We start from the raw sequence: 27,962 nt of genomic DNA on the forward strand, positions 1-27,962 counted from the left end.
CAAACTTTTGCATACGGCTGTACATGTAAATGAGCTCTGCTCAAAGGGGCAGTCATGGGCTGGAGGTTAGGGACCCAGCTCTGTGACCAGTAGGTCACCGGTTCGATCCCCTGAGCCGACAGTGCAACACTGAGGTGCCCTTGAGCAAGGCACCTAACCCCCAACTGTTCCCCAGGCGTCGTGGATAGGGCTGCCCACTGCTCCGGGCAAGTGTAGACAGCTGCTACTACTATTTTTGTCCATTTTTACCACAAAAGCAAGTCAATTTGAGAATACTTAACACAGTTTGAGGCAGGTATATTTAGACATGTAGTTTCCACAGTGCTAAATTTATGGCTATAAGCTTATAAGCTAAAGTTAGCTACATTATTCTTGTAGATCCAGTGCAAAACCAGTGGACATCAAATGTCTTGGCTAACTGACTACATTTAGGATGAGGAAATTTGATTTTTGCACCTCAATTTAAATTAATATATTTAAATGATGTTTCAGCCCTACTTGAGAACACTGGAAACATTGGATCTTGGCAGGAACAATCTGGAGAACCAAGGGATCCACATACTGAAGGAGTCACTCATGATGAATCGCTCCATAACCCAGCTCAGTCTGGCATCAGTCGGAATAACATGTGAAGGTATGGATCTGTGGCCTGCTCTATTTACATTCGGGTTCAGGCCTCCCACTTTAAACAGATTTTACCTTCATTTTTTTCTCCTTACTTTACTTTTCACTGCTTTCACCACCTTCAGTTGTTATTAATCTGGCACGCTGGAGTCCTACACTGATCACTGAAGTCCACAAGGCCCACTTTTATGAAAAAACAGTGAATTTATTCAGGAAAGTACAGTTTGGTGCAGCCAAAAGTATGTTTAATTTGTTTGGCCAAAATAATTTTTATACGTTCAATATGTTCTATGTAATATATTTTATGAGCCGAAATAAAGTTTAGGGATTAAACAGGTGAAGCAAATATCTCGCTACATCACCATCGCACAACATTACAACAGTGCATTAAGGAGGAAAAAAAGTTTGAGATGCTGTTTAAAAGCATTATTCGATGAATAAAATAGCTACAGCTTTTTTACTTAATGCCAGACGATGATTATTCTTCATAGTGTTTTATTTTATATTATTATTTAGTTTCTTGGTCTGTGACCTAATAATGGCTAATATTGTCACTACACAGTAACCAGCGCTGACCTTTGGGTGATGATGTGCCAGCTTGGGTCGGTTTCATTCATCACTATATTTTGTTTTTCTGAGATATGATAAGTTTGATAAGGAATGGGTAAAACAGAAGGAGCATATTTATATTTAAAAATTACTACTGTTAATATTATTATTTTAATTTAACATTTTTCATACTGTGCTACTGTTATTTCAATTCAACTGGACTAATTCTGTTTTCTAATAAATCATGCAGTTGGTCATGCAGTAGTAATGTGCGCATATTAGACTGATAATGCATATTGTGACCTACTGTTTATCATGTTAATGATAAATATTGTCACATTGCCCACCCCTACCCTACAGCGTTTTCCCACTGAGACATGTTTCAAGCTTCTGCTGCAGTGTGTCTTAACTCAGTCCAGGGTGCCCACTGGCTGGTCCACTTTTTTGCTCTGTCCCAACTCCCAAAACATGTGAACTGAGTGAACCAAGCTGTTAAGAATACAGAGTGACTAACTACACATCAGAGGCTGCTGTATCTCACTCCTAAAAAGGTGGTTCTTCAAGGATTCTTGAACCATGCGCACTCAAAGAACTGTTTGCATGCTTAAAGGGTTCTTTACATGGTGGCATCGTTCTTCAGATTGATGGAGAATTTTTTTTTTTGTATGGAAAATGGTTCTGTGGAGCACTAAAAAGGGTTCTGGTATTGATGCAACGTCAAGCTTGTAACAGTAGAAGAACCCACTTTGGTGCTATATAGAACCATTTTCAAAAAGCTTCTATAAAAAAACATATACAACAAATTCTTCATCAACCTGAATAAACCGTTTCACAATGCAGATAAATCTAAGCATGCAAATCGTTCTTTAAGTGTTCAGGGTTCTATATAGAGCCACTGTCTTTACTGAAGAACCCTTTAACTCTTACCTCTTTTTTTAAGAGTATACTAGTGCTTTCAGCTTGCACTGTTCTAATGTTTGCACATGCTATGTTGCTGTATTTGCCTGACAGCCTCAGACAGTAGTCATTTATAATCACTATTATGTTATACTGCTGTTATTTACACTGGCATCACAGAAAGCACATCCACATTCAATGCAGGAGGCCCCGCATGCTTATCCTGCAGATCAGTGCAGCGTTCTTTAGCTTCCGTGGGATATGGGAGCAGAAGACCTACCGGAGTGCATCTATTAACACCAAGACGCCGGACACAGCGCCTCACCTGGGCTTGTGAGGTTGCTAACTGGACCCTAGAGGACTGGCGACATGTGGTGTGGTCCGGTACCAATTGCTTCAGGCTGATGGTAGGGTTTATGTGTGGTGCAGACCTCATGAAGCCATGGACCCCAGTGGTCAACAAGGCACTGTACAGGCTGGTGGAGGTTTTATACTGGTGTGAGGTGTGTTCTCATGGCATTAGTGGCGTCCACTGGTCTGCCTAAACATGTCATTGACCAGTGACTGCTACGTTTCACTGGTTGGTGACTATTTGCAGCCCTTCATGGACTTCATGTACCCCCACAATGATGGGATATTCCAGCAGGATAATGCACCGTGCCATCGGGCCCAAGTTGTCCAGAATTGGTTCGAGGAGCATTCTGGAGAGTTCCGATGAATGCTGTGGCCTGGACATTTGCCAGCATGAGCCCAATTGAGCATTTAAGGGATGTGGTGGAGAGGTCCAGATGTCTTCTGTCCACTTGTGGAATCGATGCCAAATATCAAAAATATGGCCTGTGTGGTGGGCCCTTAGGATTGGTTTGAGAAACCTTGTTTTGTCCACTCAGGCCTGATGTTTGTTCTTTATGGCAGGTGCGGTTGTGTTGGCTGAGATTCTGGCTGAAAGTCGTGTGCTCCTATCTCTGGATGTAAGGGAGAACCGAATTCTCACTGGAGGTCTAATGGCGTTGGCTTTGGCCCTGAGGATCAACCACTCTGTTCTCCAATTAGACCTGGACCAAAACCCCAAAGAGGAGAAGGTCAGTGGATCACTCTTCATATATGATGTAACAATATAACATATCGTATTGTATCATATTGCACTGCAGTCAAATCATTGTATCATAACTAGCAGGTGAATAGTGTGTTAGCTTGAGGCTAATATATTAACATAAGCCACTCTTTGTTTTTGATATATTAAAAAATATAGCACAGAAAAACTGCTTAAAGCTGTGGTTTAGTTTAAAAAATCTAATTGACACAATTTCACCTTCACCCTAAGTGTAACTGATCAGCCAAGACATGTTTAGTGTCAGATGTTTGCTTCTTTTGTGCTACAAGGTTAATCTAGCTAACAAGTAATGGAAGCTTAAAACCCACCAATTGTGCAAACTGCCTGCCTAAATCATCACACATTTCCCTCAAACAGTGTGGAGTTGTTCAGTAGTCACTAATACACTTGTTTATGTGGTTTCTGACACTGTGTGACACACTGTTATCTATAAACATGGACAAAAGTGCATTAGTATAGCTAAAAACAGCAAGATTAGCCATCTTGAAGACTGAATTCGCTCTGTCCATTTTCAGAAATAACAGTATGTCAGAAACCACATATGCAAGTCTACACAGTGGCCTCTGAGTTGGACAGGTTTCAGTTCAGGATCAGTCAGACATATTTTTCCCTTTCCATGCGATCAGTCATGCAAATGGTAGAGAGCCAGTAATAAGTGGCTTCTTACAAACCAGAAAGCTGCTGTTTACAGCTCCTCAAAGTCGCTCAGTTTATAGATTCGCTCCAGGCTAATGAACTCTCTGCCAAAGTTCACTATCCCAACTTAGTTGCAGATAGACACCCAGAGACTTTGGCTGCTGCTGGATTTTCCGAGGTGCCACTTCCAATATGACTGTGAAAGCCCTGAAAAAATGATGCCACGGCTCTAATGCATGCCCCTGCTCGATTAGAGAAAAAAAATAATTAAGCTCAGTTGCCATCTGTTTGTCATGATTTTATCTCCTCAAACTTATTTGCATATTAAAGCATTAATTAAATTCTCCAAGGAAAGTAATGCTCACTTTAAAACACACTCCAAAGCCTGCTCTCGCTTAGAGCCGAACTTGTTTTATTTTTGATTTCTCATGTACTCCCTCAAAAATAAAGGTGCCAGAAAGGGTTCTTTGCACGAAGAACCACTTTCGGTTCCCTAAAGAACCTGTCAATACACAAAGTATTTTTGTAAATGAGATGTTTGAGTGTTTGGCCAGTTGATGTTCTTTAGAGAATCGTTTTTGTAACTGAGACGTGCAAGTGTGAAAATCTGTTAAAAGAACCTCCGCATGATGTTTAGGTTCTAGGAGGAACCCTTACATTGTTATAGAACCTTTACATTATGTGAAGGTTCTTTAAAGGTTCTTCACACTCATACCCAAGCATGATTCTTTAGGTAACCAAAGTGGTTCTTCTACACCCTTAAAAAAGGTGGTTCTTCAAGGCAGTGGTTATATATGGAACCATGACAGCCATTTGCCTGGTTAAATGTTTCTTCTTTATGTCTTTTAAATGGATTTTAAAGAAGCTTTTAAAAATATTTTTGCGTAACACCAAGAAGAACTCTTAAGATTAAAGGTACCAAAAGAGTTCTTTGCACAGTGATGTAGGAGAACTGCTTTTAGTTCATTATAGAACCTAAAAATTGATGGTTTTTTTAGAGAACTATTTTTAGAAATGAGATGTGGGTGTGTGGAACCTTTATAAAGTTCAAAAACCACCACACAATATAAAAGCTTTAGAAAGAGCCTTAAATTGGTAAAGAACATTTACATTACATGAATGTTCTTTGAAATTTTAAAAGGTTCTACAAACAAATCTCCAAGAACCATATATATATATTTTAGGTTCTAGGGGAACACATATAACCCTAATGTATTTGTTTTCAGTTTTCCTAGATAAACAGTCTGAAAATATGGCGTGTGTCTTTCATAACTGCTCTGTATTTAAACTCAACAGAAACCCAGCACCATATTATTAACATTTCTACTGTGATAGATTACAGCAGGGTGATATTTAACCGATTAGAATAAGGCATATTTTACTGCGGCTGTGTGCGGCAGAGACACTGCTGGGATTTGTCTAGGCCAGGCACAATGTGGCAGGAGGAGTGACAATTGTATTAAAAAGAAAATCTTTCCATCAGAAATCAGCGGGTGGTCAGATCAAGTGTTCTGATTCAGTCTTGTGGAATTCCCTGGGCCTGTGAAAAGTGAAAATTTCATTTTTCAAAAGAAAAGTGTATGTGTGTGCGGGAGGGTGTGTGTATGTGCGGTGCAATTTAGGATGCGCATATTTAAAAGGAAGGGAAGGTGGCAGGGAGAAAATGTCGGTCCTTGGGTCTTTGTTTACAGCGTCTGGTTTTGCATGTCTGTTGATGCTCTGCTTCATTTGATCACTGGCCTATTTGGCGTTAATTATTAATTATTTACCCATCTAAAATATTCATAGATGAAGCCTTATGAAATGCAGGATTCCAAGGGCAAGCTATCAGTGGCTGTAGCAAGGTAGTGATGTTTATTTTTCTTATCAGTGGACTTTGTCGACCTGGTGAATGAACAGTATTCATGAAGATCATTTAAGGTTGTGATTTTTCGCCTGTGTTGTTTAATGTGCGTTTGTTTGTTTGTTTGCTGTGCAAATATTGGTTTTGAGCTGGTCAATGTCAAACCGTTCTTCTTGTGGAACGTAAGTTTACAACGATGCAATCTAATCGTCCCCCCTGGTGTTTGCTCACAGACGTGGTCACTGGGCAGAACGCTGTGGGGTTGCTGTGAGCATCATTAAACACAGGTGAGGCTGTGGAGAGGAAGCAGGCCTAAAGGGACAGGCCCTGTTTAGAGCTAAGAGATGTTTGAGGGAGTTTGAATTTGGAGGTTGAAGTTCAAGTAGTTTTACACTGGAATTTGAGATTTTAATTCGAATAATTCAAGTTTGAGGTCAGAATTTATTATTAGAGTTTGAGAGAATTTGCGGTCAGAGTTGAGGTTGCAGTTTTGTTCAGAACCTTGAGGGAGTTTGAAGTTGGAGTTTGATGGCAAATTGAAGGATTTTCAGGTCAGAGTTTGAGGGGGACTAAGTTTGGAATTTAAGATTGGAATTTTAGGCTGCAGTGGGACGTTGGAGTTTGAAGTCGGAATTTGATTTGAAGTCAGAGCACAAAGACGTTTGACACTAGTTTTGCGGAGTTTGATCAAAATTTAAGGAAGACTAGGGTCAAAATGGAATTTGAGGTTAGAGTTTTGCTGGAGTTTGAGGATGGAATCTGAGGGATTCATAAAAGAGTTTGAGGGAGTTTGAAGTTGGTACTTGAGGTTGGAACTTGAGGATGGATTTAGGGATTGGAGTTTGAGGGAATTTGAAGGAGCTTGAGGTTGGGGTTTGAGGGAATTTGAAGGAGCTTGAGGTCGGAGTTTGAGGGAATTTGAAGGAGCTTGATGTCGGAATTTGAGAGAGTTTGAAGGAGCTTGAGGTTGAAGTTTGAGGGAGTTTGAAGGAGCTTGAGTTTGGAGTTTGAGGGAATTTGAAGGAGCTTGACATGGGAGTGTGAGGGAATTTGAAGGAGCTTGACATCGGAGTGTGAGGGAATTTGAAGGAGCTTGAGGTCAGAGTTTGAGAGAATTTGATTAAACTTCAGGTTGGAATTTAAGGGGAATTTGAAGGAGTTTGAGGCTGGAGTTTGAGGGAATTTGAATGACCTTGAGGTTGGAGTTTGAGGCAGTTTGAAGGCATTTGAGGGTGGAGTTTAAAAGAGTGTGAGGTTGACGATTGAGAGATTTAAAAGTCATTTTAGGCTAATGTTTGAGGCTGAGGTTGGAGTTGTGGAAATTTGAGGGATTTCAGGTTGGAGTTTGAGGAGCTGAGGATGGAGGCATGCATACTCACATACACGTTAATGAATATCAGGCTCAAATACACACTCACATACAAATAAACACACTCACACTTGCGCCACAAACATAAACCTGGACGTATTACATAAGCTATTGCAAGGAGTGTCCACAGTGATCTTACTTTGATGATTTATGACTTTATGACTGGAGTAGATGTCAGTGATGTTGGTACCGATGACCTTAGATATAGTGTAGCTAAAGTTACTTTGTTAATTCGGCAAGGGGATTGAAGCTTCTGCTCTTACTTATGACAGTAGGGCTTGTTGTGATGTTCTCAGTTACCGCACATAGTGTGCATGCGAAAGCTGGCGGCAAGCTCTGTATCACAGTGATGATCCCACAGAACCTTATCCTGTCAAATTCACACCGTTCAGGGGCATGAAAACAGCAACCTGACATAAAAACCGAGCTATCGAATTCATGTCAAATGTGTTCATCAAAACTAGCCCTCCAAAACTGTTCTCACATCTTTTTTTTTCTGCTTTGCAGTTTGCTAACACTCTCTCACCTCTTCTTCAAGCATTCTTGATTGGAGTTACACTTTGTATGTCTATGCGGGCTGAAATATTGGGTATATTTCTTTTGGTTACCCGGATAGACTGCGAGGAATCTCTCAAATGACTAAATCCCTAATAACAGCCATGTGGTCGTTCTTTGAATCTGACACTTCATAAACTTTATTCCCAGCTCTCCAAAAAGTTAGGAGCTGAAAATTGTCTTCTGCATTTGAAATATCTCTCTCTTTCTCTATTTTTCTCTCTCTCGCTCACTCATATCCTCGATCCAAACAGTCTTGCTCAATTCCTGATGTATTTTCGGGGGCAAAACAGGCATATTTGCCAGCTGTGTAATTTGCTGTGGCGCTGATTTGCATATTAAAGCATTAATTAGCCCCTCTGAGCGCGAGAGCGCATATAGTGTAATCATTGGACGTGTAGTGGCGGGGGACGGTGGGTGTTTGGGTCTGGGGGGCGGCCGAGGGGAGTGTGTCTCTGGATGCTGTGTGTTGACCATGCGGCGCGTGCTTGTCGGCTTTGTTTTTTCTCCACCGCACCCCCCCCCCCAACTGCCGGAGAGGGGGATGAGGCGAGGTTGCGTTGCTCAGTTTTCCAGCTTTTTCCGGGCTCTTTGATGTGTCACACTTGATCTGTCTCCCTGTCATTTTAATAGCTCTACTTTCCCCCCATCAGTGCAGTCAGAGGTGTGACCTACAGTTTCGCAGGAAGGAGGTTTCTTTTTTTTTCTCCTCTTCTTTTTCATTTGATGGTGATGGAGAACAGGGGGAAGGGGAGAAGGAGGGAGGTGGGGAAAGGAGGTGGAAGAAAGTATGAAAGACAAACTGGCGTGCTACGAAGGCCTTTTAAAGCCGCAGATATAGTACAGAAGTGTTCAACAGATATGCTGTATTGCAGATGAATCTGTATTCTTTAAATGCAGCACTGAGGGCTGCACCAAAGGCCCACAAGTACATGGACAGATGCCAGAGTGTGTTCTATCCCATTTTAATAATTTCTGCTATATTTTAGATTATTATGAATAAACATGAGATGCAGTATCAGCTGTTTGCATTGTGACATGTCTTTGGTGTAATGTTTCTCACTCAGTTAAAACAAACATTACAAAATAGTTTCTTTTTATTCTAAACCAGACAGACCTTTCGAACACCCAGTTAAGTAAATAGAATATTTTGTATTTTTTTAGAATACTTTTTAAGAATAACAGTTTGGATATCCATATATTAGCTCTGTATCTATTAGAGTAACCCCCCCCCATGTTTATTTCTGAACAGTGGGAAACACTGTGTAAAGCTAAGCACAACAGAGCTGTAAACTTTATTTCAATTGCTTCTACTGGACAGGCTTAAGGATAAGAATATGTTCTCTGAATTTTGAACATTAATTGGTAGATTCCATCATTTTGGGGCTCCACGTGCAAAATGACTACATGTAGTTTGCATGCAATTATTAGGGATCACCAGATATTCCACATTATGGGATGTCATGATAATTTACAGATGTGCATTTTAAATCCATGGGCTTCGAAAATGATTATAAGGTGAATTATATTAAGTAAAAGGTATTTCCAGGTTTCCAGAGGCTTAGCATATATATATATATATATATATACACACTGATCAGGCATAACATTATGACCACGCTGATTGTCTCATTTATCAGCTCCACTTACTATATGGGTGCACTTTGTAGTTCTACAATTACAGACTGTAGTCCATCTGTTTCTCTGCCTACTTTGTTGGCCCCCTTTTATCCTGTTCTTTAGTGGTCAGGACCCCCATGGACCCTCACAGAGCAGGTACTATTTGGGTGGTGGATCATTCTCAGCACTGCAGTAACACTGACGTGATGGTGGTGTGTTAGTGTGTGTTGTGCTGGTATGAGTGGATCAGACACAGCAGTGCTGCTGGAGTTTTTAAACACTGTGTCCACTCACTGTCCACTCTATTAGACACTCCTACCTTGTCAGTCCACCTTGTAGATGTAAAGTCAGAGATGATAGCTAATCTGCTGCTGCACAGTTTGTGTTGGTCATCCCTTCATCAGTGGTCACAGGATGCTGCCCACAGGACACTGTTGGCTGGATATTTTTGGTTGGTGGACTATTCTCAGTCCAGCAGTGACACTGAGGTGTTTAAAAACTCCAGCAGCACTGCTGTGTCTGATCCACTTAGACCAGCGCAACACACACTAACACACCACCACCACATCAGTGTTACTGCAGTGCTGAGAATGAACTACAAAGTGCACCTATATAGTAAGTGGAGCTGATAAAATGGACAATAAGCATAGAAAGAAGGAGGTGGTCGTAATGTTATGCCTGATCGATGTGTGTGTGTATATATATATATACATATATATATATATATATATATATATATATATGTATATATATACCAATCAGGCATAACATTGTCCATTGTATATATGTAAAGTTAGTGAGTTGTTCCAGAAGTTTACATGTAATTTGTGATATTCCATATCCTTGGGTTTCTTGATAATCTGGAAATATCATAAAAATGCTATACAAGTCTAAGTAGATGTTCAAATAAGAATATAAGACATATAAAGGAATGGGCTGTAGATTCTTTCTTTGGCTGTTTCTGTTGGACTGTCTTCAGTGGCTCAGAGAATTTTGGCTTATGTTAAAGAAAGATATGCTTGTTTTTCATTTAGTTGGTTCTGTTAAGGAATGCTTATATTATGCAATTATTTTCTGTTGAGGAGCCGTATCTCATTACAGTGTCTGAATTCTGAACATTACTTGGTCAATTGTTTCATAATTTTGGGCACTGCATGCAAACAGCCTAAGCATGTAGCTGTAAGTGTTCACCATCGTAAATGTCCAGTGAATGCATTTATAAGGCTAAGTACACTTTTGATTACGAATACATATAGACTACAAGGTAAAGTTATACGAGCGCTTACTTTAGCAGTTTCTGTTAGATGGTTTCCAGAGGCTTAGATAGGACAACGTTGGCTTTTATTTTAAATAAAAGATGCTTTTCGTTTCATTTTGATATTCTTGTTAATGGATGTGTGTCCTTCACAGTAATTTTCTACTGACTTATTACAGTGAATGAGTTGTGAACATTAGTTGGTTGATTGTTCCATAATTTTGATGCTTTTCATGCAAATGGTCTAAGTTTGCATGTAGTTTTAAGTGTTCACCAAACATTTCGTGCTATTAGATACGTTGACAATCTGGAAATTCATACAATTATGCAAAATTATACAACTGTGGAATCCCAGTGTACTTTGAATGATGTTTAAGTCGATGTACAAACATAATACTGTACGTACAAAGGAAAAGTGCTATAAACCTTTCCTACAGCAGATTCTGTTAGGTGGTTTCCAGATGCTTAGGTTGGACTAATTGGACTAATATATATATATATAAACAACAATAATAATAATAATAATAATAACAATAATAATATTTTTTTACAATCATTTTCTACTGGGGGGAGGTTTGATTCGAGTTCCAAATTTTAATTGGTGAGTTGTTACAGAACTGTGGGGCTCTATGGGGTTTTTCCATCATGTCTTGATCATCTTCAGATATCATCAAAGACAAATTTTTGATTGTGTTCGTTGAAAGAGATTCTAAGGCTGAGTAGACATTCAGATGTACTATACACTTTCAGAAATAAAGGTATGAAACGGTCACTGGGGCAGTGCCCCTCTAGTCACTGGGGTGGAGCCCTCAAGGGTACATCTGAGTACCTTTAGTCAGGGAACATAACTGAACCATAATCCATTGTAATGATATTTTCTAAGCTGTACTGACTCCACACACCCCGTCTCGTCTCCAGGCTTTTTATTTTACTGTCGTGTTTTAAAACATTAGGTTATAAAAAGATACAAATATTCACTTTTCCAGTAGGAGAAACTTATTTAAGGTTCACAATTGGACCTTAAAACCGCTGTTGTACCTCTGAGGGAACATTTACATTGTTTGAACCTTGATTTCTATCAGTGTATAAAGTACAGAAGTAAAAAGTGCTATAAACTCTTAGAGTTTCTGTTGGACTGTTTCCAGAGGCCCAGGCTGAAATACTGCAGCTTATATTTTGATAAAAGTGGATTCCATCTCTTTCTCTCTCTGTCTCTCTCTCTCCTCCGTTTCCTCTACCTCCTCCACTGGAAATGGCCCATTGGATGAGCTGGTCCATCAGAATTTTTTGTATTTCCCTTTGGGCATGTCCTCCAACTCCACGCTCAAACGCACGCTTTGAGTGGCCAGTCACCCGCGCTGAGGCTCATCTGAATATCATGAAGCCCTCGAGTCTCGCTGCCTTTATCAGGGGGCTTCATCCACCGAGAAACCGAGAAACCTTCCTTTCCCTTTCAAATAACGGCGGTGGAGGCAGCTGCAGCAGCGCCTGCCTCTGCGTATGAATATGGATGTTTTATTAAGAGTGGGTGCCCATCTCTGTCTGTCAGTGAGCGTCTGGCTGCCCGGCCCAAACTCTCCCAGACTGACTTTACGCCTTCAGTCGTCCCACACTGTAAGATATGGAGGAAAAAAGAGGTTCATTTAAAGTGTTTGGGAGATCTGGATTGATGAAGAACATTTGCTTCTGTTCAACTGAACTGTGTTTTTGCTTTAATTGAACCCTTAAGCCCAGATAAGTTAAATTTACTTAAAAAAAAAAAAGAGGAAACCGGTTGGCTTAAAAAAGTTAAGTAATGTGTAACGAAAACTTGAGTTAGAATAACTATAATTTTTGTGTTAGGTTAACATAAACGCATGTTTGTGCAACTCATAAATTCAGATTATTTTAATTTAACGTTTTGAAATTGCAATTTATTTACTTTTCATTAGACAATTAAGTTTTTTTTTTCTAATTAAGTGATATCGACCACTTTGCCAAACAAAGGTTAACCTTTAGTGTGAACATGGTCACTGACCAACACAAACCCTGACTCATCAGCAAAAAGAGCAATAATCTTTACTTTCAGCCAACAACACAAGGTCAGGCAGCTGCATAAAGTATATATGAAAAGCATTCGGCTGAGGAAAGGCAGCCTGGGTAGAATGAAAGCACACTGATGATGAGTAAAACAAATGGAAAGAAACAGCCGGAATGCAAATAGATGGAGCCAGGAGCCAATGGGAAAGAAATATGTTTTATCTAACAAGATCATGTTAACAAAACAAACATGTAATCGTATTTCACAGCTTACTTAGTTTCACTCAGTTTCACACATTTGTTCAGCAACTTTAATGAGAAAGAAATTATTAAAACCAACAGAAATGTTGTCATTTTTTGAATGTGGGGTTTCAAAGCTGCCATGGCAACAAACTAAACTAAATAGCAATAAGTTAATTCAACTCAAAAATGCCATTTGAGTGTACAAAATCATCAAAAACGGCCCCTTAACTTAGACTTGTTGAGTAATATGTGGGATATACTGAGTTTTATTTACAACAGACTTAATTTAGTTGAGTTGAAACAAAATGCGGGATTTCACTGTAGTTGTTCTCAGCGATTAACAAATATTTATTATTTCTCACTCATAGCTCAATGAAAGAAGTCCAATCTGTTGAAAGTGCAGATTAAAAGTTTTCAAAAAGTGATGCAGCGAAGTGAAAATTCCTGAGTGAAACCAAAAACAAAACTTAAGACACACCTGGTCAAAAAAACAAAACTAATTTATTTATTTTTTTAATTTGCTGTTTTATTTATGTTTTTGAATAAACATACTAAACATAACTACGAGTTAATAAAGAAAACACATTGTTATTGTTAATAAAACCTGCTTTCAATAGGACAAAACTGAGCTGACAATAAATGAAAAAAAAAGGTGTGCACAAAATGTACTTATTAAAATGATTAAGGTATGTAGGCTACAATATCATCAACAACAAAAGAGAGCAATGAATTCTGTTATCTTTAGTTAATTTTTTCATCGTTTCAAAAACTTGGATGGTGTCAGCGTGCTAGGCAGGACATTTCTACCTCTGCTGTTTTGCTGTATTCTGTTCAAACTGTTTGAACGCGTCTGCACTGCAGGAGAGCGAAGGAAACAAATAGCTTATTTAATCATCGCTGTTTCTCTTGTTTTGATTTGTTAAGTGTTAAATGTTGACACTTTGTTGTTCTATTTTTTAATTTTTCAGTCAAAATTTTCAGCCTTTTTTCCTCTTTTGGTCTAAAACCAAAAATATCACTTCTGAGTGTTTCTGCTTTCAGCCCACACCTCACTTGTGTTCATAAATAGAAGATCTTTCTGCATTAAATCTTTTTTTAGGAAAAAAAATTGCCATTTTTTGGCATCAAAACAAACAGAAAAAGTATACACAAAAAGTTATATTAATGACTATATTTATGTAGCAGGCTGTGTAGTTAGTTATCTGTGTAGTTAACTAATCACATTTGTCTTATTTTCTCAGATTTGATCCTAATGAAAAATTTTTCCATTCAAAAAGCAGCATGATTTATTATAGCTACGCTGTTAGAAAGAAAGGTTCAGTGCAGGTACGTCATTTGGTCATCAAGGTACGAACAATTAAATACAATTTTCCAGGTGGAAATTATGTATTTGTACATTTTCATTACCGAATGTTTTAAAACAGAACAATAATATAAAAAGCCTGGAGACGAGACGGGGAGTATGGAGTCAATACTACTTATAACATGCTGAGTGTATATATCATATATGTCATACTTACAGTCAACTTCTCAGTGACCATAGCCTCTCACTCTCGTTCATATAACTTGTGGATTGTTGTTACATTAGAGGTTCTTGAGAAGATCTGGAGCTCCACTGTTTTGTAGGTTTGCTGCTTGTTGATTTATCCATAGTTCAGTCCAGTACAGTCTGCTGAAGGATCTGAAGGAATCACTTTAAAAGCCATTTAAAAGCTTTATTTGAAAGAGGGGGCTACAGTCACAGCAACGTACAGCACGCTGCAGCTGGGCTTCAGTCTGATGGGTCAAAGGTTCAAACTTGGAATAATCTTAACAAAATTCAGGCAGTTAATAATTTATTATTATTAGTTATTAATGAATTAATATTGACAGCACTAGAATTTACATTTGAATAGTGTAGAAAAATGAGAATAATAATCTTGATTATACAAGTTGATCCAAGGATGCATATGACTCTAATAAAACCAGTTAAAAAGCTTATCACAACATAAAGTTTATCTTTTAGACTGAGAGACCAAAACCCAGGCATCTTATGTCAGTTTGGGCCAACTTTTCGACCTGTTTGTGTCCTTTGTTTCTCCAGTCGCCTTTCAGATGTGAGAAAGACTTTTAAATGCGGATAAATAATCAATACTGCATTAACATGGTATGATTTAACCTCAGAGTCTCAGAGTTCGTTCTGTATATGGAGATGTAACTGAGTTACGTGTTAACGTATTGCGAGCCACCTAAAACGCTCATCATGGTTGCGAGGCTTATGTTGTGCATTCATTAGGACAGTTTCCTTCCTCACAGCCTGTGCAGGGTATGTTTAACACGTTTGACTGCGTGGACTTGTTTTTGTCTTTGAAAAACGCCTTCACTGAAGGAGAGCGCTGATAAAAGTGATGCATTGAATTTACTTCATTCAAATCGTTTCCCCACCAATAAAACATACAGTCACGTGCAAAAGTTTGAACCTCTCCAGTCAAATAATATGTCTTGTTGATTTTCTAAGTGAAAATAAGATAAGATCTTCTTCAGAGAGCACGCTTCTGCACATTTTAATACACGGTTCATATTTCTTGACCAAGTTTGACATATTAGGGGTGCCATAACTTTTGCACAGGCCACATTTTATGTTGTATTCCCCCCCAATATGTTAAATCCAGTAAATAAACAGTCATTGTGCATTAAAATGTATAGAAGTGTGTTCTCTGTAGACATGAGTTGACTTATTTTCTCTAAAATAAGTTAAAATCAACAGTTTGGGGGGGCGTGCAAACTTGTGCATATGACTGTTGTCAATGCCGCTGAACTCTCCTCAAGTACACTTTTCAAAATAAAGGTCCCTAAATGTTTTTGTCTTGGATGTGTGGTTCAGTGAAAAACCTTGATTTGCTGTCTAACCTGTGTGTTGTGGATGTTGCTTAGACGTGTTCCTAAAATTCTTCATGCTCACATCTCGTTTACAAAAGTGATTCTCAAACATCATCCGCTGAAAGGTTCTTTAGGGAACCAAGAATGGTTCTTCCATGGCGCCTCTCCATAGAACCCTTGTTGGCACCCTTATTTTTAAAGGGTGTACCAATAAAAATGGGTGGCGAACAGATTTAAGAGAATGAGTTTAAGTCGTTTGAGCTCCTCCTGTTTGTCATGTGAGCAGTCAGTAAATCAGAGCTCACAGTCCTAAACAGACAGTTAACACCTCACCTCAGCACTCACAGGGTGACTTTCAGAGGCTGCACTCTTTATCTGTTACTCTTTCTTTCTTTCTCTCTCTGTCTCTCTCGTGTGCTCTGTCTTTCCCTTTCCTTCTTCTTTCTCCTATTCTTTCGTCTCTCTCATATTCTCTCTTTGCTCTCTTTTTTTCTATTTCTATCTGTTTAGCTCTCTCTCTACTCTCTCTCTTCTTTCTCTTTTTCTGCCTTTTTTTCTTACTCTCTCTTACTCACTCACTCACTCACACTTTTTTATTCTTTCTTCCTCTTTCTTTCTTTCTTTCTCTCTTTCTTTCTTTCTCTTCTCTTTATCTTTCTCTCTTTCTCTCTCTCTTTTCTCTTACTCTGTCTTTTCCTCACTGCCTCAGGTATTGTCTCTTTCTTCCTTTTCTCCCTCTCTCTTTCTCCCATTCTTTCATCTCTCACACTGTCTTTGCTTGCTCTTTTTCTTTTTTTGTTTCTCTCTCTGTTTGTTAAGCTCTCTCCCTTTCCTTTTTCTCTCTTTCTCTGCCTTTTTTCCCTCACTCTCTGTTTTTATTTCTTTTTCTCTTGCTCTCTCTGTCTCTCTCATGTGCTCTCTCTCTCTTTCCCTTTTCTCCTCCTCTTTCTCTCTTTCTTTCTTTCATCTTTCATACTCCCTTTGCTTGCTCTCTTTCTTTTTTCTGTTTCTCTCTGTTTGTTTAACTCTTTCTCCTCTCTCTCTTTCCTTTCCCCCTTTTCATCCCATTTTTTCTAACTCTCACTCACTCACTCACTCACTCCTTTTCCTCTCTTTTTTATTCTCTCTCTCCCTCTCTCTCTCTCTCTCCCTCTCTGTCTCTCTCTCTCTCTCTCTCTCTCTTTTTTCTCTCTTTTTCTCTCCCCAGTATGTGTGAGCTGTAGTACCAAAAATGTCATTGAAGAATCAGTTTTAATTCCATAACCAAAAGTCCGTGGCGTCACTGCAAAGAATCTTTTTTGGCACCTTTATTATTAAGAGTGTAGAGTATGTGGTGAGTGCGGGCAGGGCACTCTCTGCCTGTCCCCCCGTCCCCCCGTCCCTGTCACACCGGCCCTGGCTGCCTGGGCACCATGGAGGGGAGATAATTGGATTTGTTGTCACCTCCAGTGGCTGCCAGGAGCGGGCGTCTGCTCTGGTTAGCGATGAAGACATCAGCGTGACAGCGACCCTCAGAGAGGATCAGCTGGTGCACTGGGCATCACTAATAAAACTCACGGCCTGCCATGTCCAAGCAGGACAGGAGGAGGCCAGCTGTTCAGCCGCCCGCGTCCGCGTCCACAGGCCAGGCCAGGCCAGGAGAGGAGAGGAGAGGTAGCCAGGAGTGGAGCTGAGCCTCCAGTCCGAGCGCCAAGAACTCTCACTCCAGACTCAGAGAGGCGGGACGGCTTCACCTCTGGCTCCTTTTCACTCCAGACTGAGCCAGGTGCTCAACTCAGCACTACTTTACTTATACAGCGGCTTTTTGCGCGTGTATCACAAGGCAGCTTCATAAACAAAATTAGGGTGGCTCTTTGGAGCGATGGCTTAGAAGAACCAGTTTTATTTCCCTCAAGAACCTTTCAGTGGACAATTCTTTAAAGAAGCATTTTTGCAAACGAGATGTGTGAAAGTGAAGAAACTTTTTAAAGTCAAAAGAACCTTCACCTATAAAAGCCCTAGATAAGGGCTAGATAAGGATATAACTGCTAATTCACTGTTTAACCCTGAAGGTTGGTGTGCAGACTGCTGGTCGCCATAGCAATGACAACAATCTGGTCTGGCTAGTAGCTGACGAAATGGTGAAGAGAAAGATTTAAGACGAACATTGATAATTTGGTGACGAATGGACTTACTTGCATTTATAGGAACTGTCAAACACTAAAAGGTCATGAAGCTGAAGTCAGCTTCTCATTCAACAGCTTCGTGTTTGAATTCTTTGCTGTTCCACCTTAAATAGTGCAGCAGTTCTGGCACCTCAGGCACCATTTAAGGTGGAACGGGAAAATTAAAACAAGAAGCTGGTGAATGAGAAACTGACTTCAGCCTCATAAAAAATTGAACTATTGTGCTTTTGCGGAATATTTCCTGCTGGAGATGTGAGAAAAGCGACTATAGCTCAGCTGAAGCTTAAAGCAGAGCAAAGATAGTCTGCATTGTTGTTTATATTATATGTTTTAGTCTTTACTAGTAAATTAGTACATACTGAGACATACTTACAGCCAAGATGGTAAAATGGACATAAAATGTTGTGGAAAGGACAAATATGGCTCTTCTTAATTTTTGGGTTGCGACCCCTGATCTATACCAATAAAGGGTTTTCGTAGAACTGTACATCCAAACCAAGAACCATTTTAAAGCTGTATAATTAAACATTAAATACACAAAGTCAATAGGCATAAGTGCATGTCCAATAAAAGTAAACTCTCAGAAAAAGGTTTCTATACAGTACCAAATAAATGTTCTTTGACTTGTAGCAATAGCAGAACCCTTTTCTTTAAAACATAAAGAAAGGCTCTTTAAAGAGCTGTATACAACATGTTCGCCATCATAGAGAAGAACCAATTTACAATGCCAAGAACCATGTAAACATTCAAATGTTCTTTTGATTTGGTTCCACACACACTCTTCCAAATAAAGGTTTTAAAAAGTTCTTTGTGCAATGACACATAAGCACCACTTTTGATTCCGTAAAGAACCTTTTTGAAGAACTGTTATTGTAAATGAGATGTGTGACCTTTTTAAAGATTAAAGAACCTCCACTTTTCTCCTCCATTTTCTTAAAGGTCCCTTAAATTGGTATGAGAAGATTCTTTAAAAGCTTCTTCACACTAACAAACCTCTTTTACAATAATAGCTCTTTGGGAATCAAAAGAGGTTCTTCTTTGGCATCACTCAAAGAACCCTTTGCCTGTACTGCAGAACCCTTGAAGAACCCCTCTTTTTTTAAGGGTGTAAGTAGAAATGTATATAAAGCAAATTAATGAAATATCTGAGAAATAATCCATTAGTTTTGTGAGTAATTAACATTAATGTGTCCTGAACTCCTGAGAGAGGAGTCGTGGCGGAGAGAGTGTTTGGAGCGTTTGGAGGGCGAGTGCGCTGCTCTCTGTAGGACATGGCAGGCAGTGCTGAGATCAGCTCCAGCGTTGTGGTGATGGAGTGGTGGAGAGTGAGTAACTGATTACCACTGGGGGCTGCTCACCTGCGAGCCCGTCATTAGCTCGACCCAAAGCCAAACAGGTGCCATCCTCACGCCCGCCATGCTCTTCTGCAGTGGCACAGCCTGGGCTTCCAGCAGCCTGAGCCCAGCCCCTGGCTATTTAACCCCTTAAAGTGCAGACCTTTTACTTAAGAACATCTATGACAGGGGTCGGCAACATGCAGCTCTTCTACTGCCCTGTTGTGGCTCCACAGCAGACTTAGATTGTTAGGTAAAAATAAAATAATCCTCCTTTGCCGTAAAAAAGCTCTGCTGATCGTTCTAACACAGTTTTAACAAACGCTGGAGCTAATGTATAACTGCTAATTCACCATTTAACCCTGGAGATTGGTGTGCAGAGTGCTGGTCACAGTAGCAACACAGACAACAGTCTCGCCTGGCTAGTAGCTAACGAAAAGGCAAAGAGAAGGATTTAAGACGAACATTGATAATTTGGAGATGAATGGACTTCTTTGCATTTATAATCACTCCAGCTGGTTTCCTGATACGTTTAATTTGCAAACACTAAAAAGTCATGAAGCTGAAGTCAGTTTCTCATTGGAATTCTGATGTTCCGCCTTAAATGGTGTAGCAGTTACATTTTGGCACGTCAGGCACTATTTAAGGTGGAACAGAAAAAATTAGAACGAAAAGCTGGCAAATGAAAAACTGACTTCATCCCCGTAAAAATCGAACATAGAGACATATTTTACAAGAAACTATTCTACTTTTGAGGAAAAGTTTCTTGCCGGAGTTGTGAGAAAAGCCACTATAGCTGAGCTAAAGCTTAAAAGCACAAAGTGAGTCTTCATTTTTGTTAATATTTTTAGCCTATATTAGTACATCAGCACATACTGAGACATATTTACCGCCCAGATGGTAAAACGTTACTTCAATGAACGTGAAATGTTGTGACTTCAAGGTAGTTTGACTTTTTTGTAGAAAGCACAAAATGGTTCTTGGGGGGTGGAGTGCACTCACCCAACCCCCATTGTCATAGTTTAAATATCTTTATAGGTTTAAAATGAAATGAGAAAATGTTGTCTGTACAGTAGAAGCACATTTATTTTAGGGAAGTAGTTATTTACTATATAACTAGTGTAAAGCAAAAGTCTTTAAATGGAATGCATAGCCGCAGCATTTGTTTATATCAGTTTGCACGTAAAATATAAGCATATCCACCTTAGTGCATAGATTGCTGCATGAAATTTTTTAGTACTATCATTTATTTGTTATTTTTATTGTTATTGCTGATGATATTGGTGTTATTTACAATCATTTTGATTATTTTTCAGGCTGTTAAACTATTACGCTCAAATTTACACACACTTCTACCACACCTGAGTTTGATCGTACAGATATACCAAAGATGAAAATGATGAACAGAACTGTCTGGTGAAATTTGTGTGCACTTTTTTACGCTCAGATTTGACCGTATGTAACTTTTGCCAAATCTCAGGACAGATTTGTTACAGAAGTGGAGCGGATTTGTTCTTTTATGGCCTCCCATATCTGCCTCCTACCGATACCTGGTATCAGTTTGGAATCATCAGCCGTTCAGTTTTACCATTCGTTCATGAAGACCCTGACCGTGCTGTGTGCTCTGCCACTAGTTAGGAGTGCACAGAGAGGCCGATACAGCATCAGTAATTGGGGAAAACGTGGGTTTGTCTGGCCGAGACGTCTTTGTTCCCCAGGGATCAATTACAGAAACACTCATTCAGCTTGCTCTATTCAAATGAACACCTGAAGAGCCGGCTCTATGCCTGCTCTTAAAAAGATAGATATTACAGAACAAACACTGTCCCCATAAAGACCTCATCAGCAGAAATGTGTGTACATTTAAGCAGACAATCAGTATTTGTCTGAGCTCTGTGGTGGAATGGGTTCTAATAATAAAGAATTCCACAAGGCATGAACTTACACTCCTAAATATAAAAGGTGTCAACAGTCGTTCTTTAAAATGATGCCACAAAGAACTAGTTTCGGTTCCATAAACAAGTGGATGGTTCTTTAAAGAACTACTTTTGTTTTATACATATATATATATATATACACCGATCAGGCATAACATTATGATCACCTCCTTGTTTCTATGCTCATTGTCCATTTTATCAGCTCCTCTTACTGTATAGGTGCACTTTGTAGTTCTACAGTTACAGACTGTAGTCCATCTGTTTCTCTTTGTTAGCCCCCTTTTACCCTGTTCTTCAGTGGTCCAGACCCCCATGGACCCTCACAGAGCAGGTACTATTTGGGTGGTGGATCATTCTCAGCACTGGTGGTGGTGTGTTAGTGTGTGTTGTGTTGGTCTGAGTGGATCAGACACAGCAGTGCTGCTGGAGTTTTTAAACACCTCAGTGTCACTGCTGGACTGAGAATAGTCCACCAACCAAAATAACCAAAAACACAACAAAAACAAATATTTTAAGAGGAATTACATATGTGGACACTGTGTAGTGTAGAGAGATAATAATCACGTAATGTTGATTCAAAGAAAAGATAGTAAAATTAGCTGCCGGGCTAGCTCAGGGGTCGGCAACATGTGGCTTCGGAGCCGCATGTAGCTCTTTTTCTGTCCATTCGTCTCCAAATTATCGATGTTCGTCTTAAAGGACAGAAAAAGAGCTGCATGTGGCCAAGAACCATGTAGAAGCCTTTATAGTTAAGTATGTTTTAAGTGGTTTACTATCGAGGAAAATGTTCCACCCGAATTCAGTGACTCTGGTGTCCTCTGGATGCATTTGTGTAATGGTTAAGCAAGAAATGTCTCTAACATAACTATCCAAATGAAACAGAATGCATTCCTAACAGAGAATGCGGTTTATATAGAGCCAGGCGAGAGCAGATTAACTGAGCTCCATTCACCGTGAGTCATATATGTGTCATTCATGCAGTCTTTGGCCATTAAAGAATGAAATGGTTACTTGTTTAGCGCTAACAGCGAATGTGTCCTTGTGAAAATAATGAACGGAAGAAAGAATTTTGCGCTGAATGATTCACTCTGTATAATTTGCTGGTAATAGCCAAGGTGTGCTCCTGCCTTTACAGCTTGCTTTGAGGTATTTGACACCACTTGGCAACTGAAAAACACTTGATATGTATACTGAAGGCATTTCACGTAAGAATTTACCATCAGGAGCCGCTGCGCTGCGTACAGCATTCAGAAATAAGTGCTAAAAGGGCTAAAATCTAATGCCCTATTAGAATAAGTCTGAGCCAGACATTAATAACGATTGCAGAAATGAGGGATTCTACCAGTTTGAGGCTCCTCACTGCATTTGACTCCTTTCAGTTTGACTGGTTTCAGCAGAAATGCAGTGACGTCTCATTAAAGCTTTGAAAGGACCAGCTTCTCCTCTCCTCGTCCTGTCACTGCGCTCAGCCCCTCCACCTGTAGTGACCTTGCCATGCCATCACTCCTTCTGCCAGTGAGTGAGAGAAGGATTACTGTGACCGCTCGGTTACCTTACAGATGGTGCTTTGCCGTCACTGGTGCCTAATCTTCATAGCGTGCATCGAAATGACTCATTAAAATCAGTGCCGACCAGACGGCCGCGAGGATGCCCATCACTCCCTTATTCACCGCCGATGACACTCGCTGCCTTTCTTTTTCCTCTCATTTTCCTCCTCTCTCACACCTTCTCTTTTTTCAGTCACTGTGTCTTTTCATTTCTCCCTCTCCCTCTTCTCTCTCTGATTCTTTTTTTCCATCATTCTCTTTACATTTCTCTCCTCCCTCTCTCTCTTCTCTCTCTTTCTGTTTCTCTTCTCTTTCTCTCTCTCTTTTTATTCTCTCTGTGTTTTCTCTGCTTTCTCTCTCTTTCTCTCTCTCTCTTTTCTCTCTCTGATTCTTTTTCCATTATTCTCTTTTCATTTCTCTTCTCTCGTGGTCTCCCTCTCTTTTCTCTGTCTGTTCTCAGGCTTTCTGTTTCTCCTCTTTGTGTTTCCCTTTCTCTCTCTTTATTCTCTCTCTCTCTCTCTCTTCCTATCTCTTGTGCTCTCGCAATCTCATCTCTCTGTTTCTCTCTCTTGCTTTCTCGGTTTCTCTCTCTCTCTGCCTCTCTTTGTTTCTCTCTCTACCACTCTCTCTCTCTCTCTCTCTCTCTCTCTCTGTTTCTCTGTTTCTCTATCTTTGCCTCTGTTTCTCTCTCTCACATTCTCGGTTTCTCTCTCTCTGCCTCTCTCTCCTTGTTTCTCTCTCTACCACTCTCTCTCTCTCTCTCTCTCTCTCTCTCTCTCTCTCTCTCTCTCTCTCTGTTTCTCTGTTTCTCTCTCACTCTCTCACTCTGTTTCTCTCTCTCACTCTCTGTTTCTCTGTCTCTGCCTCTGTCTCTCTCTTTCTCTCTCTCTCTCTCTCTCTCTCTCTCTCGCTCTCTCTCGCTCTCTCTCTCTCTCTCTAATGTGGGATTTCAGTACTTATCCACTGTGTGATTGTGTGTTATTGTCACATTAGAGTAAAGGGAAATGCATTCTGAATTACAGACAGTCTTCCTGCTCTGTTTTTCTTTCTTTCTTTCTTTTTTTGTTATATTCAGATTAAATGCCATGCTTTCTCACTCTTCTGGTCTATAGCTCCTGCTCTTTTATTTCTGTAAATCACTCTTGCTTTCTTTTTTTTCTTTTTGTTAAATGCACACTCTCACAGTATACCGAGACACACTGAAGGCATGTTGATTATGAATAGCCTAAATGTTTGTGTAAATACGCTGAGTGTCAGGCCTGCATGCGTATTCACACATATTAAGAAACAGTCCCAGCCTAATGAAGGATGGTCTTTAGAGGGGAAGAAAAAAACTCTATTAACTTTATTAACTGGAACAAGATTTTATAACAGGATATTTTGGGCTATTTTTGTTGGTCCATTCATTCATTAAATTTTCACACAACTAAAAAGACAGCTGGTGTTTTTAAATGGTTCAACTTGGTCTCGATTGTCAGTAAATGTTTTTCAGACCTACGTGTTCATTCACTGCATTAAGAAATATAAAGAGTAAAAAATGAGACTCTTTCAGAGCTAAAGTCGTAGTGCTAACATGGTCCTGGGCCCTACAGGCCCTTTTCAGATTATGTTAAAAAAACTGAAAAACAACAAAACTGAAGATACGAGGTTTATATACATTGTATACATATTGCTGCTGTCGGAGCAAAACCTCAAATCGCCATTTTTGTCATTTTTCAGTTTTTGACATAATTTCAAAGTGGCTGTTGCCTTTCACGTTGTGTCTAAATTTCATGGTAAATAGACCAGAAGAAGTGGCCTAGGATTACTCTGGTAAATGTCTGGTTCCATTGACTTACATTAAAATATATATATATATATACACACACATCACACAGCTTAAGACTTTTCTGGAGTTAAAATCTTAGTCTCAGACTGAAATTCATTAAAACCAGTTGGAGTCGATGTCTGAGACGGAGCCACAAGTCACAGGGCGAACAAACAAAAGATTTTTTTTTTTGTAAGAAGAGATAGAAGCCATCAGGTCAAATCTGCACGGCGAATAATCTCCCCTTCAGCCGCGCTGAGGAACAAAACCCATCTGGAGCTGTTCCGCGCCGCCATGATATTTGAATGTAAAGCTGTGGAGATCAATTAAATAAGCAGCGGCTGCAGCCAGTAGCACTTCAGCCTGCCCCCGGAGGTCACAGCGGTGTACTTTTCAGCTCCGGCGCCCGATAATCGCCGCAAATCAAGACACACTTAAGCGCCGGGGCTCACCTTAATTACTGGTATGAGGGTGAGATTTCACGCCCGCCTGTAAAGCACAGATAAAACCTAAATTGATAATAAACGCCTGAAAGATACATTTTGGAGTTAATCAGAGAGCAGAGGCTCGTCAGACCGAGAGCTGTCCGCCGGAGCCGAGCTGATATATTCACATGATTCATGCAGCCTGCGTGTAGAAATGCGAGTGCGTCCTCAGTGTGTCTGTGTGTCAGAGTGAAAATGTGAGTTTGGGATGATGTCTCAGGAATCGAGCACTTGTTGTCGTTCTTGTAACTTTATTTTGACTTAATGTCACAGTCCGGCGGTACATCCTTATCAGGTTCTACGTTCATTGTTCTCCTCGTGAACAATATGTTAATGTGCTAATTATGGAAAGCAGTGGAAGCCAGGTGGAATAATTGTTTGACTAAACTGTAAAAGCATTTCATGAACTTAATACACTGTGTTTTTGCACTGATTTTATGATGGAACCATTTTTGAACAGCAGATGTGATTGTATGTATATATATATATATATATATATATATATATATATATATATATGCCATTTTTGTCATTGACACAATTTGAATATGTCTGCTGCCCTTTACATTGTGTCTAAATTTCATGACAAATGGACCAAAGAAAACGCCCCAGGATCACTTCAAAAAACGTCTGGTTCCATTGACTTACATTAAAAGTAAATAGTTCTTTTCTTTCTCCTGTAAAGTTCTCATTTTGGAGATAGAAGGATTTGTTCCGACAGCAGTGATATATAAAACTACAGAAGATTTGCTTTAAAGCCTGTAAGAGGAGGTACAAACATTATTGAAGTGTTAGTTTGAGTTTAACCTCTTAAAATCTCAGGTTTATTACATCCTAAACCTTATTATACAGTACCTACATAGGAAACAATGCAACCTGCTCAGTTATGCTCAAGTTATATAAGCGTGAAACAAACACTTGGACCAGCTGGTAGGTTCTGGCCATTCTGACCAAAGGGTAAATAAGTTGAAGGCATATCTATATAAGATTAAATAAAGACTAGACAACTTACAATGAGCAATTCTTGCTGTTTTTTTTTTGTGGGACAGCATTTTAGTAACAATAGTTTTTTTGGTTTTCTCTTCAAAAACCTTACTTCAAACCAGAAAACATCATCTTAAAACATTTTTAAAGACAAGTTGCACCTCGTTTTGGGCTTTATATCTCATTTTAAGACATGGGCATGCTTCATCTGAAGGAGAGAGTGTGCACGTTCCTGCCTGTTAGAGGCTGTAGATCCATTTCGTATACAAGAGTGACATCTACAGACGGAGAGGAAGGAGCTTTCAGGAAAAGCAGCGAGGATTTCTGTAATATGAGGCAGGTTTGAGATGGAAAGAAACATATGACAGTGCGTATATGAGCTAGAGAGAGAAAGAGAGAGAGAGAGAGAGCTGGTAATTATAGCTATTTATGATAAAAAGCAAAAGACCTAGTCAGACAGTTAAGTGCGTTCATTTACATTTTTCTCAGCACTGACAGTCGCTCTCTTCGTTCTCGTAACAGCCGACACAATGAAAAGACACAGAAAAGCAGAGATGTATTTAATTGGAATGTATGTTTAGGGTGAAAATGCAGTTTGACTGTTGGAGCGTGAATTAAATGTGTGTTGATATTGTTTTGCTAATTTGTTGACATTTTAGTGCCAGACGCGGAGGTGATGCAGACAGGACCCATTTTATACTATATTACTGTATACTTATTCTCTGGTGCAAATGTCTCGGCTAATGTTAAGTATGTGGGTTTTATTAATATAGAAAATAAATAATCTGTGGCGTTCATGGTTTCCAGTCCACACAGTGGCTACGCTTATTTTTTTGGTCATACTTTTGTTTCACTGCAAGAATAATATTACTAATACTAATAATAACACTAATAATGACGAAACGTTTTAATAAATATTAAGGTTTAAGAAATATTAGGTCCACGTTTGATGGTAACGATAGAATGCATTTGTTTAAGTGAAAATAAAATGCGGTACATGCATACTTGTTACTGGCATCTGAAATGTTTGGTAATTTACATATATTAGCATATAAAGTAATTGGCACAGATGCCAAGAAAACACTGGAAAACAGATTAATTGTCATCCAGCAGCCGCGGTGACACAGTTAAAAATGAGCCCCTTTTAAGAAGCCAATTATCAGAGAGTTTCCAAAGTAGCCTTTTTCATCAGTGAATTTCATCCCACAAGAAAATTCTCTCACACACGCACACGTTCCCTCTCTCTCTCTCTCTCTCAATCCCTCTCTCTCTCTTTACCTCTCTCTCTCTCTCCCGCTCTCCTTGTTCTCTCTGTACACACTTATAGACTAATGCAAATAGACACACACTGTCTATAGCTGATAGAGCTGAATGCCACTATAAACCAGAACTCCTCAGCCCTATGATAAGTTTAAACTCAGGCCCTAAAGCACTGAAGTTTGTACTATAAGCTGTTTATGTAAATGCATATTATTGTTCCGCATTATGAACTTAAACACTGTAAAAAGTGGAGGAGGGCAGAAGGTGATCTGAAGTGTTGTTGAAGCTTGAATTGATATAAAAACGTTGCTTTTGTTTATCTCAACTAAGCATTGTTTCATTCAACCCCTTCAATGGCCAGAGTTCACTGACGGGCCCTCAATTTTATTACACACTTGTATAACCTAAGAAAAGCTCAGCCAGTATACACTGAAGTCCCTGTAGTTACTGAATAATACTTAGTAAGTAATAATTCTGGGACTTTAAGGGGTTAAAGTGTTTGTTTCTGTTGAATAAACCAGTTATGTTGTTTGCTAGCACTCGAAATAATCTTTTAGCTCGAACCGATGATCACAAATTGAACACAAAATGCATAATAACACCACAGATGTTGAACACATAATGTTCAGTGTACAGTCAGGTTCATCTTTAATGTCATGGTCTATATCATGAGTCTGTGTATATGAAAGACTTCTAAAGACTGTGATACGTCACCATTTCTGTATCGCTGGGGAGTTTTACACAGCATACGGGTGCCGCTGTACACACACACACACACGCGCACGCACACATATTTGTTTTTATACAACATTAGGACTTGAAATCCTACATTTGTCCCATATTTATGTTACAGTGGACGT

The 27,962-nt window shown here is 39.5% G+C and overlaps 1 protein-coding gene across 1 annotated transcript in view; it reads left to right on the plus strand.

Moving 5' to 3' along the window:
* Positions 1-27,962, plus strand: part of si:dkey-288a3.2 (protein phosphatase 1 regulatory subunit 37) — a 72,566-nt gene that overhangs the window by 32,889 nt on the left and 11,715 nt on the right. Inside the window, exons 9-10 of the mRNA XM_036592649.1 lie at positions 493-634; positions 2,986-3,152. Coding sequence (XP_036448542.1) covers positions 493-634; positions 2,986-3,152 — 309 coding nt within the window. The remainder of the gene's footprint in view (positions 1-492; positions 635-2,985; positions 3,153-27,962) is intronic.

This window comes from Colossoma macropomum, unplaced genomic scaffold, assembly GCF_904425465.1.
Source record: "Colossoma macropomum unplaced genomic scaffold, Colossoma_macropomum, whole genome shotgun sequence".
NCBI classification, from domain to species: domain Eukaryota; kingdom Metazoa; phylum Chordata; class Actinopteri; order Characiformes; family Serrasalmidae; genus Colossoma; species Colossoma macropomum.